The 22,644-nt window shown below is 35.6% G+C and overlaps 1 protein-coding gene across 13 annotated transcripts in view; it reads right to left on the bottom strand.

Moving 5' to 3' along the window:
• The window catches only part of DCAF6 (DDB1 and CUL4 associated factor 6), a 138,017-nt gene that overhangs the window by 58,391 nt on the left and 56,982 nt on the right, over nucleotides 1-22,644 (bottom strand). For 9 of the 13 annotated variants that reach the window (NM_001135405.1, XM_024256686.3, XM_024256779.3 and 6 more), the window contains 3 exon segments: nucleotides 11,426-11,686; nucleotides 12,230-12,349; nucleotides 13,645-13,738. In NM_001135405.1, the coding sequence (NP_001128877.1) occupies nucleotides 11,426-11,686; nucleotides 12,230-12,349; nucleotides 13,645-13,738 (475 nt within the window). 13 annotated transcript variants of the gene reach the window in all.

Below are 22,644 nucleotides of genomic sequence, written 5' to 3' on the forward strand. Positions count from 1 at the left end.
ACTAATTATTCAAAAAGAGGTCATCAGCTCAAAGTAATAAATATTTGCCCCTCTCCAAATATATTACAACTTTTAAAATTGATTATTTTATATTCATCTCTCTGGCAGATGCTGCTGCCAATCTGTCCCCCTAACACGTGATGTTGAATACTACCATATGCAAGGAAGGGACGGGTAAGCTGCAAGCGCATTAGCTCTCTTTTTGAATGGGAAAAGGGAAGCACCTTATTACACAGTAGCAGTATTAAAAAACAATTCTATCAGCTGCTTAAGGACACTTGACATTAATAACCTGAAGCATGAGGGTCCTGTGAAGAGCCCTCATGAGAAGACTGATCAGAAGTGGAAGGCTGTTGCTGGGTATGTGCAGCTAGCTCTTGCTGCCTCTGCTGCTCAGCCTTTTTAAGCCTCAGTTGTTGCAGGCGTTTACGAAGCAAAGCTATCTCAGGGCCCCTTAAAAATTCTGACACAAATAGGAAAAGAAAGGTGAAAAGACAGTAATAAAATAGAAAATAATAAGAATTTGATTATACATTAAAAAAGAAGAAGGATATAAACAAAACATATGTCTCACAGAGGAATACTATAAACAAATTACTGATAATAAAATTACTGGTCATTAAATTATGAGACAAACCATATATACACAACCAAATGCTTCTATTTAACTATCATGAATTAGATACATATATTTCTCTAGGAATATTTAAGTAATTAAACCAAATGGAAATAAAAAGTCCTCCATAAGCAAAAGATTTCAAAATGAACATACAACAAAATGATACTAGGAAAGAAACAAAAATTGAAAAAAATCAGTTAACTCATCTGATTTATACACAAAAATTTAAGCTGCTTCGTTAATTTCAATCAAATAACAAAATTCAATTAAAATGATAAAAACTTATGCATTTAGAAACAACTCAGAATTTATTGAGAAGGGCTCAAAAAAGTGAAAGTTATATATTCTTCAGCTAAATATTTCACGTTAGAATTGTCATTTTAAAAAATTTTTTCTTTTAAGTTCAAAAATATTTACATAATATTTTCTTAACCTTTATCTGAAGTGATCACAGATGAAAAGCAGAAAAATAACATTAAATTCTGCAAAGAGATATTTACTGAATATCTTCTATGTATGAGGCATTGTTTTAGGCTCTAGGGATAAAATATTGAACAAAACAGTCCTTATTCTTGTGGAGTTAATGTTCTGCGAGAAAAACAGACATTTGCGAATACACGGGCACACATGATGTTGAACATATGTGTTTGTGTCACGTGGGGATAACTGCTATGAATTAAATTGGCAGGGTAAGGTAAAGGGGATAGTGAATAGTGATGGCAGGGCAAGGGTTATTTTATATATGGCAACTCAGGAAAGCTTCTCTCATAAGGCACCACTGGAACAAACACCTCAAGGAAATAAGCGTGTAAACCACATGGATACCTGGAGGAAGAGTGTTCCAGGTGGAGAAAAGAGCAAGTGCAAATACTCAGGGGGAAAGCATATAGGAATGTGCAATACATTTTAAAGGTAAAAGCAGTAGAATTTGCTGATAGTTTGGATGCAGAGTGATCCCAAAGTTTTTGGCCTAGGTAACAGGAAAAACAAGTAACCATTTATTACGGTAGGGAACAATGGAGGAACAAGTAGTGTTGGGGGAAAGAATGAATAGACATCCAAGTGGAGAAATTAGGTAGGGACTGAATATAAAAGTCTACAATTCAGAGATATAAATTTGGATGTCATTTTAAGCCCCCTACAGAGTAAGGGATGGCACAGAAGAGGTCTAAGAACTGAATCTTGAGGCAGTCAAATGTTTAAGAGGAAAAAGAACCTCTAGAAAGAGTAAGAAGGAAAAGCCAGAGAGAGAGAGCTGGAGAACTGAATGATCAGAGCTCTGCAGGCTAAGTCGTGAAATTGTGTCAAAAAGGATGGAGTAAGCAGTTGTGTCAAATGCTGCTAGTATACTAAAAAAGATACTAAGGGCTAATCACTGGATTTTGTATGATGGAAGTCATTGATGACCTCAACAAGAGCTATTTTAGTTAAATAATAAGGACCAAAATCTGATAGCAGCAGGTTTAAGAGAAAGGGGAGGTGATGAAGTAGAGACACAAAGTATATATATTCTTTGTACAACTCTTGCTATTAGTGGAGAACAGATAAATTGGATAATCATTGTCAGGGTTATAAAGAATCAAGGGAAGGCAGGAAGGGCACCGTAGCTCACACCTGTAATCCCAGTACTTTGAGAGACCAAGGCGAGAGGATCACTTTGAGCTCAGGAGTTTGAAACCAGCCTGGGCAACACAGTGAGATCCTGTTTCCACAAAAAATCAAAACTAGCCAGGCATGGTGATGCACACTTGTGGCCCCTCGGGAAGCTGAGGTAGGAGGATCGCTTGAGCCAGGGAGGTCTAGGCTGCAGTAAGCCACGACTGCACCATTGCACTCCAGCCTGGGCAACAGGAAGACCCACCAAAAAATAATCATCATCATCATCAAGAGAAGTCTGTGGTTTTAGTTTGGGAGCTAATATACACGTCTGTATTCTGATGGAGAATGTTTAACTGAAGGAGAGAGAAAGACGATGCTTAAAAAAAGCGGAAAACCACAGGAATGATGTCCCTGAGTAAACCAAAGGAGATAAGTTCCAGTGTATCAGAGGAGGAATTGGTTTTGAATAGGTGCATAAAAACCTCACTAATTATAATCAAAGGGAGGCAGAAAATATGCACAGAGATGTCAATAGTTAGATTTGGTGGTAGCAGCATAGAGAATTTCTGACACTAGCATGAAATTACACAAACTACCAAATAAACTTTCAGCCTCTCCAGATACTAAGAGTAAAAAATTTGGTTTACTGTTTCAGAAATCAATAATGCCAGGTACTAATTTCTTGTTACGATGGTTTCTATTTATAAAGCATTTTATTCAATTACCCAATTGGTAGTTAAGATTTAATAACTCATAATATCATACTCACTCACTGTTAGTTCTTCCTAGAAAATGATCCAGTACCAATAGGATAGTATTCATTGACAAACAAATGGTGATGCTCAGTGGCACACTGCTTTCTTTTCAGGTATGTACAGACACCTTATTTATAGTCAGCATAATAGCAATGCTTTTAGCAATATAAAATAAAGCATTATTATACAGCCATAAAGTTTGTCACTTCACACTTCAAAAGAAATCTACAAGAGAGAGGCCATATATGTCAAATTTTGCTAAAAAAGCAGAAAAATACCATCAATTTCATTGGAGTGTCAACCCTCTCTATTGAGTTACCAAATGTTTTATGAAGACATAAATCTCCATCCCAGAACCCACTTGGTGAAGTGGCAAACAGCAAGATCTCAGTACATGTAGTGATGCTCTAAAACTTGAAAAAAATCAAGATTTAGTTGTGATAATCTTATGAACCATTTATTCAATATTTCCAGTGCTTTTTAAATAAGAATTTATCTGCTTTGAAAGCTGCTTGTATGGTGGCTTTTTTCTCCTTGGATTAAAAACAAAATCAGGCTCAGAAGAGAAGTCACCACATAGCTGTTAACTAGGAAAAGCAAGTATTGAATTAAAAAATTCAACCAGACATACCAGACTAAATAACAGTTCTGCTAGCAGCTTGAAATTTTAAAGCAGTTAACATACACACATATTACATCCTTTAAAAAGATATACACAAACATACATAATTTGTAAATGTAGATAAATGCTTGGAGAATTAGCTTTTGTCAACATGAGCCAAACTGAAAATTGAACACAATGAATACCTTGGGTTGAATTTTAAAAACAATGATGACAAACATTCAACAAGGTATTATAAACTGCTACAGGAAAATTGTACTTTGTCATCTCCTCAAACTACAAACCCTATTCTTGTTTTCTTCTGAAAGATTACAGGTTATTCTCCTTATGACTTAATTCCACTGAGACAGAAGAACAACAAAAACAGCTACAGTTGACACAACAAAGGTCCACTTGGTTCTAACCTCACATCCTGCCTCTACAATACATACAGTATTTTTGTCCTGGACTCTGGATCATTTTTATATCTAATTTGGTGGCACTTTATCTGCCTGCTATAAATCTGTCTTCTAGTCCCAACTCATTTCTTGTCCTGGTAATGATCCTTGTGTACTTTTTCTCCTAGGACTGGTCACTTCTTCACTGACCTCCATGTTTCTCTGTTCTCTTCTTTGGTTTCCCCAAAAATGGCCATCAACCTAATATTTCCACTTGTTTCTTTCTTTCTTTTTTTTTTTTCTGAGACAGAGGCTCACTCTGTCGCCCAGGCTGGAGTGCAGTGGAGTGATCTTGGCTCACTGCAATCTCTGCCTACTGGGTTCATGCAGTTCTCCTGCCTCAGCCTCCCAAGTAGCTGGGATTACAGGCACGTGCCACCACACACAACAAATTTACTTTGGTAGAAATGCAGTTTCACCACGTTGTCCAGGCTGGTCTCAAACTCCTGACCTCAGGTAATCCACGCACCTTGGCCTCCCAAAGTGCTGGGATTACAGGCATGAGCTACCACACCTGGCCTCTCCGCTTGTTTCTAACCTATAAATGGCCTATATCTATCTGACTAGACTAGACTAGACCTTTTATCCCATTTAAGGAAGCTATAATTTGGATTTGGGGCTTTGAAAGGTTTGCTTTGATATGGTGCACAACACAGTTCTTCTCCAGCAATTTTTCTGCAGAGTTCAATTTAGTTATAATAATTCTACATAGGCCAAAATAAATTTGTAATTCCTGTTTATGACTAAATAAGCAAGAATCCACACACAGACCACATCATATACTATCTTTAAAAAATTCTGGGTCGGGCGCAGTGGCTCACGCCTATAATCCCAGCATTTTGGGAGGCCGAGGCGGGTGGATCACGAGATCAGGAGATCAAGACCATCCTGGCCAACATGGTGAAATCCCATCTCCACTAAAATACAAAAAAAATTAGCCAGGCATGGTGGCATGCGCCTGTAGTCCCAGTTACTCAGGAGGCGGAGGCAGGGGAATCACTTGAACCCGGGGAGCAGAGGTTGCAGTGAGCCAAGGTCGCGCCACTGCACTCCAGCCTGGCGACAGAGCAAGACTCCATCTCAAAAAAAAAAAAAAAAAAATTCTGATGGTCTGAGTAGTCTATTTAATTAAAAACACAGGGCAGGGAAGCTTTAAGTGATTCACTTCTCAATATGAGCCCTAAAGGTGAATTTTATATATACTGATATCCCCATCCAATTCAAAGTTACCACCTTCTCTAAATCATATTCTTTAAATAGGTTAAAATGAAACCAAAGAAAAAAATTAAATAGCACACTTGGAAAAATGCCTCATTTTAATACTCTTTCATTATGAAAAGATTCTTAACATGAGAATAATTTACAAATCATGAACTAAATGAAAACATTTCCAGGATTAACTTAAGAAATAACTGAAAGAGATATCTGATAGGCCTTACTGAGAAGAGAAGAAAATATTCATAGTTATTTTGAAATATTTTTTATAAATAAAATTATGAAGATTTCATTTTAACCTATACAGTTTTAGCTCATGGTCGTATCTTTCTCATTTTTAAATATATAATTTTATAATCACGTTTTAAAAAGCAGTCTTTTGTTAAATGTTCAAGAAAAGAAGATATATAAAAATCAAAATGTCTTCAAATTCTGGGCGAGGTATATAGAACATGGTTTCAAATGGTCTGACATATGAATTAAAATAAAATTCAAGAATACAAAGGGTAAAGCAAAAAAAAAATCTATCAACTGATTTTAAATTCCATTTCAGTCTACTTACCTTCCTAATTTAGCTACAAAACTCCAAAGCCAACACTGTGACCCCTCTAGATTTACCATTCTTCAGGGCATTCATTTTGCATATTCAACTCACTCACTGCTTCAATTAATTATTTTCATACCCATATTCACCCATATATATATGAGTGAAAAAGGACAAACAGATATATACATATAAAATCACACAATTTTTTAAAGTATTTCTGTAAGTTACCTTAAAATGTCTTCAGAACAACCTAAAGAAAAATTATCTACTCAGTCCTACGTGGTCTAGACAGTCAAAGGCAAACAATGGATCCAAAATGATAAATGGTTAGACAGCTAATCACAGCATCTCTCTTCCAGGTGTTACCAAATTTTGGAAACTTAATGGAAACAGCCAGAGTAAATGACTGGGGCTAAAAGTATAATCTAAAGACTAAAATAAAGCTAAATATACCCTATCTAGTCTATATCAGCTTAAAGATAACAAAATGTCTCATCATACTTTTGATTGTATCTTTACAGGGTGAATATTGTTGGGGAAAAAGGATGCTTACTCAGAGACAACAAGATAGACAATATCCTGTCTTCATGAGAGCTTATTATAGTAAAAGAAATGTTATAAACAATCAATCAGAAGTGAAAAAAATTATAAACTTTTATAATTGCTTTTCACAAAATAAACAGGGTTATATAAAAGAGAATAAAATTTCAGCAAGAAGAAAAAGGAAAGAGGACTTTACCTAGGGTAGTTATGAAAGACTTGTCTTATATGGTATTTGAGTTGAGACTCAAGGAAAAGGAAGTTGGCCAAGTAATAAGCCAGGACAAGGGCTTCCCAAGCATACAGAGAATAACACTAAGAACAAAGTGTAAGAAGGAAAGAAGGAAAGAAAAGAAAAGACAGGAAAGAGACAAAGATGAGAAAGGAGAAAAAGGAGAAAGAGGAGAAGGAAAGAACGGAGGGAGGAAAGAGGGAAGGAAGGAAGGAAGGAAGGGAGGGAGGGAGGGAAGGAGGAAGGGAAGGAAGGAGGGAGGAAGGGAGGGAGGGAGGGAGGGAGAGAGAGAGAAAGGAGATGAGAAGAGAAGAGAAGAGAAGAGAAGAGAGAAAAGAAAAGAAAAGAAAAGAAAGAAAAGAAAATGGCAGGGCGCGGTAGCTCACGCCTGTAATCCCAGCACTTTGGGAGGCCGAGGAGGGTGGATCACAAGGTCAGGAGATTGAGACCATCCTGGCTAACACGATGAAACCCCGTCTCTACTAAAAGTACAAAAAATTAGCCGGGCATGGTGGCGGGCGCCTGTAGTCCCAGCTACTTGGGAGGCTGAGGCAGAAGAATGGCGTGAACCCAGGAGGCAGAGCTTGCAGTGAGCCGAGATCACGCCACTGCACTCCAGCCTGGGCAACAGTGCAAGACTCTGTCTAAAAAGAAAAAAAAGAAAGAAAGGAAGGAAGGAGAAAAGAAAAGGAAGAAAAGAAAGAAAACAGAGAGAAAGAGAGAGAGAGAAAGCAAGCAAGTGGGAGGAAGGGAGGGGGGAGGGGAGGGGGTGGGGGCAGGGTGGGGCGGGGCAGGGCAGGGCAGAATTTGGCACGGAAATTCTTTGATAACTGAAAGAAACCAGTAGTACATCTAGAGTGTAACAATCAAGTACTGAGAAAATGGAATGAGATGAGGCTAGAGAGACAAGGAAGGGCGGGCCATATAAGTTCTTATACGTCCACAGTAAGGAGTTTGATTTTTTTTTCTTTTGTAGTTGTATTTCTAAATGCAATTAGGAACTTCTGAAGGGATTTAAACAGCAAAGTTATATAATCTGATTTAACATGTTAAAATACTCATTCTGGCTCCGGCATGGAGAATACATTATAACGGAACAACAGTAGCTACAGGGAGATTAATTAGGAGACAAGAAATAATGGTGAGATGAAAAGACCTAGGTTATAGTTTAGATACAGGAGCAAAAGAACTTGCTGATGAGTTGGCATGGGACTTGAGGGAAAGGAAGGAATCAAGAATAACTCACAGGTTATTCAAATAAGCAAATGGACCAAGAGGGAGCCAATTAGGGAACAGGAAGGGTAGGAGGCTGCATTAAGTTTTAGTCTGAACATGTAAATTTATGACATACAATAATAGGCCGGGTGCAGTGGCTCATGCCTGTAATCCCAGCATTTTAGGAGGCCGAGGCGGGTGGATTGCTTGAGGTTAGGAGTTCAAGACCAACCTGACCAACATGGGGAAACCCCATCTCTACTAAAAATACAAAAATTTGCTGGGTGTGGTGGCAGGAACCTGTAATCCCAGCTACTTGGGAGGCTGAGGCAGGAGAATTGCTTGAACCCAGGAGGCAGAGGCTGCAGTGACCTGAGATTGTGCACCGCACTCCAGCCTGGGCGACAGAGTGAGACTGTCTTTAAAAAAAAAAAAAGATGTACAACAATAACAAAAACATACTGTCAAAATAGCAGTCAGACATCAGACATAAGGGTCTCGAATTCAGGGTAGAAGATCAGATTGCTGATATATATATTTGTGAGTCATCAATTTACGGGAGATATTAAAAGCTATGGGGAACTGACACAATCACCCAGAGAAAGAGTGTATGTAAAGAGAAGAGAAGAGAGCCAAAACTAAGGGGGTTGATTATAATATTCAGAAGGAGATAGAACAAGAAACACGAACAACAGTTACTGAAAACCCACCAGAATTAGTAAGAGTAAATAGGCAAATATGATATCATAGATGCCAAGAAAGGAAAGTGTTTCAAGAAGGAGTGACAGCCTATGTTAAATGCAACCGGGTCGAAAAATCTAGTAAGGTACTAACAGAGAAATATCCTTTAAACTGGTGAATGTCACTAGCGACTTTGATTAAAAGTTTCAGAGGAAAAGGGGGTTGAAAAGCAGATGGGGGTTGGTTAATAAATAAATGAAGGATGGCAAGAAAATGGAGACAGCATCTATCAACAACTCTTCTGAGGATTCTCCTTACGAAAGCAGCAGAGAAATAAGGCAATAGCTGAAGGCAAATGTGAGATAATTAAGAGAAAATTTTTAAAGAAAGGAGATAATAAGAGCATGTTAAGGCCCAAAGAAACAATTTGGCAAAAAAAGGCAATGATAATGCAAGAGAAGGGGAAAAATCTTTGAGAAGCTGGAAAGGGATAGCAACTACATTGACTAGCTTTTGATAGGAGCAGACACATTTCTTCCAAAATGTGTTTCTGCTTCTATCACAATGTGAGTACAGATGTTGGAAAGCTGGGAAATTATTGATAGTAGGAAAGTGAGTACTTTTCTTTTCATTGTGAATGAAAGGTTAGAATCTGCAAGTGGGGTGGGGATGAAGGGGAGTGTTAAAGTTTGAGAGACATGAAGGTGTAAAATAGTCATTTTGTACAGCTGGAGAGCAACAGTGTGAGGCTGCTCTGAGGCACAGTGTTGAGCACCCATTGAAATTTGTGGTCATAACTCTCTTCACTATCATTCAGTGATTCCACTGTAGACTAAGAGAAGGCAGACAATTAGGTTCAACCAGAGATGGAGCATAGCAAATTTTCATATTCCCATTGTCCCTTTCTTTGGTATCAGCAAAAATGACGGAGGACATGTAAAGGGATAAACATTTACATAAAAAGGTATCCACAGCAAGGCAAGCATAGACAGAAGCATACTTTATCATTTTCTCTATCTCTATGCAGGGAAATAATAGAAATCATGGTCCTAAGCTGACATTTCCATCTACTACATTCACCCAATGGACAATTCCCGATATTCACAAACACATTTGGACTTAGGCTATGGCAAATGCAAAAGAGACTGGACAAAAAACAAAAACAGAAACAAATTAAGTCCTTACTCCTGAAACGTTGAACTCCAGAATAATGAAAAAGCTGTTATCAGAACAACTACAGTCATAACCTTCAGATGTTACATCTAACACCAAATCATTTTTCTCAGTAGTGATACCGTCTTGGTAACATGGAAATATTCTAATTACCTATAGCTTAGTCAACCAAAATTCTCTCAATAATCTCCCAGTTAAAAATATTTCCTTACTTCCTATAAATAATTTATGAGTAAAAGTACTGTGTAATGTTTCAACAATCATCACATGACCACCAAAAATATTTTTTCTTCTTCAATAATTCAAATGATTGTCGCATTTAATACTTACATTAAATATTGAAAGGAATTTAGCAATTTGAAATGCAGTAATTAAAATGCATTAAATAGCTTTAAAAAATAAAGTTCCAAATACTTTACTCATAAATATGTTTAAGAAACAACTAGAATTAGTTGAGATTCAGTGGAAGTTGAATGTAAGCTAGACTCTTCTTGCTAAGTTTTCCTAAAAACTTATAATTGATCAATATGTTCAAGAATATCACTTTAAAAATTCTTGCTTTTCCCAATTTTACCTGTTTTGCAAAACAAACTTTTAACTACTTCTGCTTTTAATTCCCAAATCTTCCAAAATATTTTATTTTTCCATAAATTAAAATGCTATGTCAACTGAGTGTGAAAACCTTGATTCTGTAGCTCAGCTTTAGCTTATTATTATGGATAAAATGTATACAGTGTTAACAGTTATGTAACTGACTCTGGCTTTTATTCCCATAGAAACTGAAAATGAATTACTAAAAGTGGTATATACTGATAAAAGAGTGCTTAAATTAAAACATCCCATATTTGGTAATCTGGCATCAGTTTCCAGAGATGTAAGAATAAAGTGACAGCTTGGCAGCTAAGCTGTTAGAAATTTTTTTATAGGTTTCAGCTTAGGCCTGCCAGCTATATTTCTAGTTGCTAATAATTCTGGCTCTCTATTGAGTAAAATTCTTCCTTAGAAGAACCAAAGAGAACTATGAATAAATATCTTATTGGTTTTTATAATTACATGTATATAGTTTAAAGTGCCAAGTAAACTGGAGATACATATGTCGAAAATTACTATTATAAATACTAGCACATTCCATAGTTAGGGGAAAAAAGTTGACCATAAAGACTTATAATACTGAGAAAAAAATAGCATTTTAACAGAATGTAGAGGTTACTTTCACTAGCATCAAGTATGAAGAAGATAAGCATTTGGTAAAATAATTCTTTTTCATGTAAATACTAGAGAAATAAATTTTTTGGTAAATTATATGTTGTTGACAAAAGACCATATCAAATCCACCATAGAGAGTATATTAAAAGTACTGCGTTATTTGAGGGAAAATAATCAAGAATATAAGCAAAGTGAAACTAATACTGATATTTTCATAATCACTTTAATATAGACATAAAACCAAATAAATCTAGAAAGATATTTTGGTCTCTAATAATCTATAAAATAATATTTAAGTCAGGCACACTAAACCATGTCAAAACACTATCTTTTGGTACTTGTACTTTTAAAATAATTGTTTTATATAAATTGAAGATTCCTGCTATTTGTTAAAATTCATGCAAGTAAGACATAATTAATTTTTGTGTTTAAGTTACATAACCATATATTACATGTCATTTTGATCATTTATTCCAACAAGAAGTTGATGTGATTTAGTATCTTTCAAAATAGCCAGTAAAGAAATTTTCATTATCAAAAATCATTAGATGAATCACAGCATACTTAGAGAGGAATATCCTCACCAGACTGATGATGTGTGTGGTGTCCAGATGCCTCAACAGACTGCCTTTGTTCACTGTCTGGAGAAGATAGCAAAGGAGTAGAATGAGGGCTTTCTGTGGGAGATGATGTCGAATGAGCCTGAGCTGACATTGTAGAGGATGTAGAAGGCTGAAGAAATTGTTCAGCTGGAGTATCTACTTCCATTGCAGTTTCACTCACTTCCAAATCAGGACTTGATGGGACCGTAGGAAGAGTTGAAATATCTGATTGACTTGTTCCACCTTCAAAACACACGTTAATGCAAATTCAAATTTTAAATATTTTCTAAAACCAACAACTCTAAACAGATGTGCTCAGAAAACACATTTATATTTACACACACAAATATATAATTTCAGTGATAATAACCACTCGTGATTAGGCCCATTTGACAAAATAGGCCAGTCAAGAGGGGTAAAAATTTATCTACAACATATTCTTGTTAAAGCAATCAATCTTTCCAATTACATAAAACTTCTTTATACACAGAATTTTATATATTTCCACTCTCAGAGCACATTAAAAAAAGGCTTAAAATAGGAAACCTCAGATTCTTTTACTTTACTTTGAGAAAAGCAAAAGATATGCACTAGGTCCAATGGCACCAGAAGGGACAAATTATATCCAATACCTTTTATTCTCTACTACATCACACCACACAATAAGAACCTTGTGACTATTACAGATGTAAAACATGGTATAATTTACATGATATAAATAAAAACTGGCTTCAATAAGTAGTTTTTGTCAGCTTTCTGCTGACTTTAATTAATATCAAAAATTACCTCTAGGTCGAGATCTTCCTCGTCCTCTATTGCTTTGTGCAACCTCACTTGCTTCTTCGAACCATCTTGATAACATATCAGACATTCTCTGCATCAATGACACATTGGGACTCTGCTCTCCTATTACAATATAGGTCTTATCAGTGAGTTTAGTAATCTGTCAGAATCTTTCATTAATACAAAAACCTAGATTTGAAGGGCTTTAAAATGAAAGCATTTTTTTAAAAATCAAATTTCCTAAATAAATTGTATGAATGTATATAAATCTATTAGAGCTTTCATCACATTTTATAGTAATTGTTTATATCAGTGACTTTCCATGTGTATGGTAAAGTTTCTTGAGAACAGGGCTCACCTCTCCTTCATCTTTGCCTATTCTTAGGTACCTCTAAACCTCCCACCTCCTATCTCAACCTAAATTTTTAGTTCTAAGAGTACCCAGCCAAGAAAGGCTCATGAATTCTAAGTTTAACAGATTAAAAGAAAGGTTTTCCCTCTCCCGAAAGCATTATAATCAAGTACAGACACAAAATAGCCTTATGTTTTTGCATGAAGTTTCCTTAAAGTCAATTTATTTTCAACATCATTTACTGTAAGCAAATTCCAGATATTTGAAATTAACTAGAACCAGAAAGTATTTTGTCTCCTCCCTCACTCCTTTTCCTCTTGCAAGTAAACAAGTTTTTCCAAGGGCATTTTCAAATTAAAAGTGTAATGTCAAATTCAAAATGTGACAACTCTATTCTATAGTCTTATAATTTAAAATGAAAATCGGTTCTTCTTACATTTTCTGTAAAATCAGAGTTTCTTTTACACTTTATTGCCTTTATATAATGTAGCTCATATATTGGGGAATACGCTTTTGATCACAAGAGATGTTTCAGAAGTCATTATAGTAAGATTTTAGTTACAGACCAATTTAATAAAACATAATTATATAGAATTATAATTCATAGATTAATTCTATTTTCCAGTGTGCTATCTTAAAGCTCCCACAGTAGATTCTTATGCTTTATCAAAGGCACTTGATAGAAAACATTTTATGTGCTAATATAAAACCCTTGGGCTGAGTTTTCATTTCTCTTAATATTTAATAGAAAGGCAAAAACTGCGAAGTCTGACAACACCCAATGTACTATGGGGTAATGGGCACTCTTATACTTTCAGTGGGAATGTAAATTAGCACATCTTTTTTGGAGAGTAATTTGATAACAACTACCAAAATTAAAAGGTACTTATCCAGTGACTCAGCCATTCTACTTCTAAGAATTTATCCTAAGATATATTTGCATAAGTATACCTATATGTATAAGAATGTTCATTACAGAATCATTTATAATAGTGAAGAAACTGGAAGTTAAAATATTAATTTTAAAATACCATATACAAAGAAAAGCTGACCAAAGTATAGTTACCATCTCGTTCTCGTTCACTCTCCGGCCTCGCTCTGGGTCCAGTATCTGACCAATCACCACGAAGTCTCAAACGCTTAACTGGTGGTTGTCGCAACTAAAAAATAAGAACAGGTAAATTCTATGTAAGTCTAAAACTCATCTACTCTCAACTCTTAAAGCATACTTTATGTCTATTTATTTCCATCTCCCTACTTCTTGAGTATGCAAATTAGATCTACATGAAAATATGAAAGACACTGGTATAAGTGTGAGTCTTTTAAAGCACTCATTCTGAGGATAAATATCCACTGATGTTGACAGCCTATATCTAAAATCTTCAACCTAAAGAGTCTAGATGCAACTTTGAAATCATGTATATGTGACTTCTAATCCCACCTGTATCACCTTCCAGCTGACAAAAGGAAGATATTTTTAACCATCTTGAGCCTTAGTTTTCTATTGTGATGATAAATATAGTCTAGTTAAATTACCCACATACCTAATTAACAATGGGAACCATCATTATTTTTACTTATTATTGACAATTTACTCTTCGGTTCCCAAACAGAATCTATTCCAACCCTTTATGACTTGCCTCAGGCTATCTATTCCATCCTGCTGCCCTCATTCTTGCCCTCTAACAATTTTTCCTCCTACTTCAGAGAAAATAAAAATAACATCATTTTCTTCAGCTGAATTCTATAAATTAAATCTACATCTACAACTTTCTAACTCCTTCCAGCCTTTCTTGAAGGGTGTATCATTTATTCTATTTAAGCCTAATTTCTCCATCTGTACTTTTTATTTCATTCCTTCAACTCCTTGAGTTTGCTTGACCAATTATTCTCTCTTTTCTATACCTACATCCATTTTCTCTCTCTTGGCTCTCTGCCACAACATGCTAAAGGTTCTTATCATTTTTAAGAAAAAAAAACAATATTTCAACTTCATAAAATCTCAGTTTTACAGCTACAGTCCTTTCTCTTGCTATCACTTTACTCAAGCTTCTTGAGAAAATTCTATATTCAATCTACCACTCCTCCTTCAATCCACTGCAGTCAATCTTTCCATTGATTTCGTATCTTTCCACTAACTTCATTCTCACCAGTCACCAGTGAATGATCAATTGCCAAGTTCATTAATCAATTATAAAAAATGTTAAATAATATGATCAATAATCAATTGCCAACTCAAACAGCATCTTTCAGAGCTTATTTGACATGTTTATGGCACCTATCACTTTTGACCGTTCCCTTTAATGTTTACATTTTTAACTTTTTTTTTCCAGGCAGGGTCTCAAACTCTTGTCCAGACTGGATTGCAGTGGTCCCATCCTAGCTCACTGTAACCTCCAACTCCAGAGCTAATATCATCTCCAGCCACAGCTTCCTGAGTAGTTGGTGCACGTGCCACCACAACCAGCTAAGTTTTAAAAATTTTTTTAGAGATGGAGTCTGGCTATGTTGCCCAGGTTGGTCTTGAACTCCTGGCCTCAAGCAATCCTCCCACTTCGGCCTCCCAAAGTGTTGGGATTACAGGCATGAGCCACCACATCTGATCCATTTTAAACATTTTTGTATTGAAATATAATTCATATACCATAATATTCATAATTTTAAATTACACAATTCAGTGGTGTATATTCATAAAGCGGTACAACCATCATCATTATATAATTCCAGACCGTTTTCATCATCCCAGAAACAAACCATCATCAGCCACTCCCCACTCATCCCTCTGCTCAGCTCCTGGCAACCACTAATCTACTTCCTGTCTCTGTGTATGCCTTTTCTAAACATTTCATATAAATAATCATACAATACACGGCCTTTTGTGTTTGGTTTCTTTCACTTAGCATTATGTTTTCAAGGTTTATTCATATTGTAGCAGGTATCAGTACTTCATTTTTCATAATACCCCATTTTAGCAAGATACCCTATTCTGTTCATCCATTCGTCAACTGGTTGACGAATAAACTTATTCCACTTATTGGCTATTATGAATAATGCTGAATTGAGCATATGTACGAGTTTCTGTAGGAACATGTTTCAATTCTCTTGGGTATACAGGAGAACTACCCAAAAGAATTGAAACATAGTACTTTATTTTATTGCACTTTGCTTCATTGAATTTCACAGATACTGTGGTTTTTTACAAATTTAGTGGCAACCCTGCATTGAATAAGACTATGGGTGCTATTTTTTCCAACAGCATGTGCTCATTTTGTTTGTGCCACATTTCAGTAATTCTCATATTTCAAACTTTTTCATCATTATCCTACCTATTATGGTGATCTGTGATCAGAGACCTTTGCTCTTACTATTGTAATTGCTTTGGGGAGCCACAAACTGCATCCATATAAGACTCTGAATTTAATTGACAAATGTTATGTGTATTCTGACTGCTTCACTGACCAGCTGTTTCCCCATCTCTCTCCCTCTCGAGCCTTCCAATTTCTTGAGACACAACAATAATATTGAAATTAGGCCAGTTAATAACCCTACAATGGTCTCTAAGTGTTCAAGTGAAGGGAAGAGTCATATGCCTTTCACTTTAAATCAAAAGCTAGAAACGATTGAGCTAAGTGAGGAAAGCATGTTGAAAGCCAAGACAGGCCAAAAGCTAGGCCTCTTGCACGAAACAGCAAATTTGTAAATGCAAAGGAAAGTTCTGGAAGGAACTTTTAGAAAAGTGCTACTCCAGTGGACATATGAATGACAAGAAAATGAAACAGCCTTATTGCTGATATGGAAATAGTCTGAGTGGTCTAGAAGGAAGATCAAACCAGTCATCACATTCCCTTAAGCTAAAGCCTAACCCAGAGCAAGGCCCTAAATCTCTTTAAAGCTATGAAAACTGATAGAGGTAAGGGAGCTGTAGAATAAAAGTCTGCAGCTAACAGAGGTTGGTTCATGCAGTTTAAGGAAAGAAGCTGTCTTTCTATAACATAAAAGTACAAGGTAAAGCAGCAAGTCCTGATGTGGAAGCTGCAGCAAGTTATCCAGAAGATCTAGCTAAGATAATTGATCAAAGTGGCTACACTAAACGACAGATTTCCAATGCAGATGAAACAGCCTTCTATCAGAAGTAGATGCCATTTAGGACTTTCACAGCTAGAGAGGAGAAGTTGATGCCTGGCTTCAAAGCTTCAAGGGACATGCTGGTTCTCTTGTTAGGGGCTTATGCAGTGGTGACATTAAGCAGAAGCCAATGCTCATTTACCATTCTGAAAATCCTAAGGCCCTTAAGAATTATGTTTAATTGAATCTGCTCTATAAATGGAATAACAAAGCCTGGGTGATGGCACATCTCTTTACAGCATGTTTTACTGACTATTTGAAGCCCACTATTGAGACCTACTGCTCAGAAACAAAGATTCCTTTCAAAATACTACTGGGCATTGACAATGCACCTGGTCATCCAAAGGCTCTGATGGAGATGTACATGGAGATTAACATTTTCATTGTATTCCATGGATCAAAGAGTAATTTCAACTTTCAGGTCTTATTTAAGAAACACATTTTGTAAGGCTATAGCTGCCATAGATAGTGATTCCTCTCATGGATCTGTGAAAAGTCAACTGAAAACCTAGAAAGGATTCACCATTCTAGATGTTGTTATTAAGAACATTTGTGATTCGTGGGAGATCAAAATAACAATATTAACAGGAGTTTGGAAGAAGTTAATTCCAACCCTAATGGATCACTTTGAGGGGTAGAAGACTTCAGTAGAGGAGGTCACTGCAGATGAGGTGAAAACAACAAAAGAACTAGAATTAGAAGTACAGACTGAAGGTGTGACTGAATTGTTGCAATCTCGTGATAAAACTAACAGATAAGGAGTTGCTCCTTATGGATGAGCAAAGAAAGTGGCTTCTTGAGGCGCAAACCACTTTCTTTGCTCATCCGTAAGAAGCAACTCCTAGTGAAGATGCTGTGAACATTGCTGAAATGACAACAAAGGATCTATTATAGAGTACTACATAAACTTAGTTGATAAAGCAGCAGCAGGGTTTGAAAGGACTGACTCCAATTTGGAGAAAAGTTCTATTGTGGGTAAGAAGCTATCAAACAGCATTACAAGCTACAAATACATCTTTTATGAAAGGAAGAGTCTATCGATGCAGCAAACTTCACTGATGTCTTATTTCAAGAAACTGTCACAGCCCCAACCTTCAGCAACCACCACTCTGATCAGTCAGCAGTGATCAACATCAAGGTAAGCCCCTCCACCAGCAAAAAGAATACAACTTACTGAGGTTCAGATGATAGTTAGCACTTTTTAGCAGTGAACTATTTTTAAATTAAGGTATATACACTGATTTTTAAGACATAATGCTATTGCACACTTAACAGACTATGGTACAGTATAAACATAACTTTTACACGCACTGAGAAACCAAAAGATCTGTGTGACTTGCTTTACTGCAATATTTACTTCATTGCAATGGTCTAGAACCAAACCTGCAATATCTCTAAGAGAAGCCTGTATATCTGGGAGCGGAAGTATGGCTCATATAATAACTCTAATTTTTTGAGGGTTCCAATTTCTCTACATGTTTGTCAACACTTGTTATTGTCTTTTTTATTTTAGTCATCCTAGTGGGTATGAAGTGATATCTCACTGTGGTTGTGATTTGCATTTCCCTGAGGACTAATAACGTTGAGTATCTCCTTATGTACTTACTGCCATTTCTATTATATGTCTTCTCGGGGAAAAAAAAAAGTATTACATACTCAAATCCTTTACCTATTTTTAAGTTTGGATATTTGTCTTTTTATTGTTGCACTGTAAGTGTTCCTTATACATTCTGGATACTAAACTGTAACCAGACACATGATCTGCAAAACATTTTCTCCCATCCTGTGGGTCACTCCTTTTATTTTTATTTTTCAAAAACAGCATTCACTGATTTTTTTTCCTGAAAATTACACAGGTTTTGATAAAAACTTGGTGACACTTAACTGTGAATTTTCTAATTTCTTCTGGAAACCATACCTAGTAACATGAATAGAAAAAAATCTTTGCATCCTCAGCAAAGGAGACAGAAAAAAAAATCCCCATAAATTCCATATTATGTGTAAGTATGCCTAAAGGCAACTGAGAATAGTAAAATCTACACAAGAAGACGTAAGTGTGTGACAGGGAATAACCAGAACAAAGGAAGCTTAATGTGGCAGCTGTGCAAATTTTCAAACAACTAATCACTCCCAAAAGGAGAGGGCTTCATACTTCATATGAACTATTCTTAAAACAATATAATAGAATCTTGCTTCATGGTTTCAACAGAGAGGAATTTTTACATTACATAGCCAAAGAACTGGTTTTACAACCTCAGCAATTATTTACAGAATAAAATCTTCAAATTAAAAACAATCTCAAGTTTGACTTTCTGAGTATCTGAAATAACCTAGTCAAGAATACTGAAAATGGTGTTTCATTCACCAAATATTTTTTTGAGCACCTTTTATATGTCAGGTACTATTACAGATATTGGAAAACAACAATGGACAAAACACACAAAAAATCCCCAATGTCACAGAATTTACAGCCCGATGGAGCAAACAACACATGAAATAAAAAAGCAAAATATACATAGGAAGTTATTGTTATGGAGAGAAATAAAGTAGAAAAGGGGATAGGTAGTATCAGTTAAAGGCCGAGATTTTAAATAGGATGGTGAAGTAGGGCTTCACCAAGAAGGTTACATAAGCAAAGACCTGAAATACACAGGGAAGAAAAAATCCAGGTATCCAGGGAAGAGCATTTCAGGCAGAGTAAATGCAAAATCCTAAAATAGAGTCATGCTTGGCCTGAGTTACTAAGCAAGTAGATGTGGTTAGAGCAGAGTAAAGAAGAGAACAGTAGAAGTAATAATTAGGACCAGATAATATAAGATCTTGAAGCCACCATAAGGACTTCAGTTTTGCTTCAGGTCAGATAGGGAGCCACTTAGAATGTTGATGAGAAGACTGGAATGATTTAACTTATGTTTCTAAGGATCACTTTGAATGCTGTATAGCTATAGGGCTGTAGGAAGTGAAAGCAGGAAGACCGGTTAGAAAGCTAGCAAAATCAACTATAAAGGGGGATAGGTCATGCCAGAGATGCTCATAGCTCGGATCAGGGTAGTAATGTAGCAAGGGTGGTGGTAAGCAGTAGTCAGATCTGGAGTATATTTTTAGGCACATGCTACACGGACCAGAAGAAAATGAAAGAATGAATTCAACAAAGAAGCCCAATAATGGGGTAGGGCAGGTGGTAAACTGTCAAAAATAAGAAAAGAGAGATGATAAAAAGAAAAAAGGATACAAAAATAAGGGAAAACAGAAAGGACAAAAAAAATTAAGACAAAAGAATGAACCAAAGAAAGAAGGGGGAAAAATGAAAGAAATTATTAGAGGCGGTAAGGAAATAGAAAGGCCTCCAAAAATTGAGAAAATACAAAAATATTATGGAAACATAAGACAAAATCATACAATAAACTTTTATTCATGCTTTAAAACCTTCCTCAGGCTTTACCAATGTTCCCAATCAAGATTAATCATTCCCTACTTTGTTCTACTTATACAGAACATAGTCCTTATACATAATTCTATATTAAGTTTTACATATTTATTTACTTGTATCTCTACTTCCACTAAGCTGTGAATTCCTTAACTAAGAGATCATGTCTTTGTCTGGTCATCCTTCATTTTCCAAAGTTTAGTAGAGGACTTGGTGTATAGTAGGCACCCAATAAATATTTGGTGAGTTAAGTTTGTCTGAATACTATCATCAAAGTTTTAGTATAAAACACCAAAACGTGTCTGAATTACAAATAAGACAGATTATTAATTTATTCTATGTATACCTCTGAATTGTTTGGTTTGTTATAATAAGCTTTTTTTTTTTTTCTGAGACTGAGTTTTGCTCTTGTCACCCAGGCTGGAGTGCAATGGCGTGATCTCGGCTCATGCAACCTCCTTCTCCTGGGTTCAAGCAATTCTCCTGCCTCAACCTCCCAAGTAGCTGGGATTACAGGCACCCGCCACCAAGCCCAGCTAATTTTTGTATTTTTAGTAGAGAAAGGGTTTCACCATGTTGGCCAGGCTGGTCTCGAACTCCTGACCTCAGGTGATCCACCCGCCTTGGCCTCCCAAAGTGCTGGGATTACAGGCGTGAGCCACTACGCCTGGCCAATAAGCATAATTTAAATCCACTTTCAGCATTATTTTTCTTAATTTAGTTAATGCAACAAACAAGACCAAGGCAAAGGCTTCCAGAAAAAAAAATGTTCATGACTCAGCCTCATTCACTCTGATTATATAAATATCTTTTGGCTAAGCATAATCCATGTTATCAAAACTAGTTGGCCCACTTAAAATGTCTATGGACTTCCAACTCTTTCATTATGTAACAATCACAGTTTGACTATAACTTTACTTACCCACGTATTTCAAGGGGAAATTTACATAGCAGTAACAAAATGACAGAGCAGATTTCATGTTTTCAACCAGAATAAACTCAAAATAATTTTATTAGCCATCATACCCTTCTTCATCAATTTCCTAGTTCAAATAAATACACTGCAATGATAAAAATCTCAAAGTATATTTATATAGTAATCCTGATTTCTTTTCTAATTTTACAGCCCTCTATACCTGAAATTATGAGGAATGAATATAGTTTTGTATCTCGTAGGAATTCCAAAATCACTGTTATTAGTAACCTTTAAAATGTATTAATAGGCATTGAGTCAATACCAAAAAGTCACTGAAAATAAAAATCAATGGTTACTTTCAAAAGACTTTTACAAACCAAAGTTCAGAGTGAATAAACACAGGACATTACAAAATAAAAAAGCCAAAGTGAAAAACATGTGGAGGAAAGAAGCTTAACAGGTTAAAGTAAACATTTTTCTACAGCTGTGTACTGTCAAAGATACCTTATTTCTACTTTTCCCCTTTTATAAATAATAAATTCATTATCTTCTAGTAGTCTTGTGAAAGTAATTCATTCACCTACTTTTCAATATATACAACTACTTTAACTTATCTTTTTCCCACTTGTATTTATTTTGTAAAATATACCTAGGGTTAATGTTATAAATCACTAGTATGTAACTGTGAAAGAGGCACAATTGGGAGAGAAAGAGATTGCTGTCCATATATGAAGAATAAATGGTAATAGGTAAAACTACTATTGATCCATGGACATACACATTAAGTCTCTTGGAAATTTATCATCATATTTTCTATTATTTTAATCGCCTTTTCTGCAAGTGTTAGCACTGTTGATCTTTCTTGCTGCTGCTGTACATCTACAAAGTTAAGATAAACATTTTGCTATCAAGTATATTCTCCTTAAAAATAATTTAAAATATTTTTTTCTAAAGCCTTATCCCTAATAATTCACTGTTAGGGATAAGGCTTTAGAAACAGTATTTAGAATACCAATAATAAATTAGTGATTTATTATTACTAATACCTTATTAAGAATAGACGCTAGTAATTATTTGTTACTATTAATTATAACACAAATTACAAAAATACTATTTTCGTCATTACTAATTATAATTAGAAATTATTAGTAACTAATTACTAACTATAATTAGTAATTAGTAACTAATTGCTAATTATAATCAGTAATAACTGATAGTAATTTATTAGCTTCTATTCTTTCAAGTATGTCTCATGTCTTTTGTTTTCTGAAATGTAAGTGCCTTGAAAATTAATTTTTATTTTTTTTCTTTTTGGCCTTTAGGCCCCAAGAGTCACTGAATTGTTTTCTGAATTGAATAAAGGACATTGTGTTTTTGTGTTGTTGTTGTTGTTTTTTCTGAGACGGAGTTTCGCTTTTGTTGCCCAGGCTGGAGTGCGATGGCGTGATCTCAGCTCAACACAACCTCCGCCTCCCGGGTTCAAGCAATTCTCCTGCCTCAGTCTCCTGAGTAGCTGGGATTACAGGCATGTGCCACCACGCCCAGCTAATTTTGTATTTTTTAGTAAAACGGGGTTTCTCCATGTTGGTCAGGCTGGT

Source organism: Pongo abelii, chromosome 1 (assembly GCF_028885655.2).
Source record: "Pongo abelii isolate AG06213 chromosome 1, NHGRI_mPonAbe1-v2.0_pri, whole genome shotgun sequence".
NCBI lineage: Eukaryota > Metazoa > Chordata > Mammalia > Primates > Hominidae > Pongo > Pongo abelii.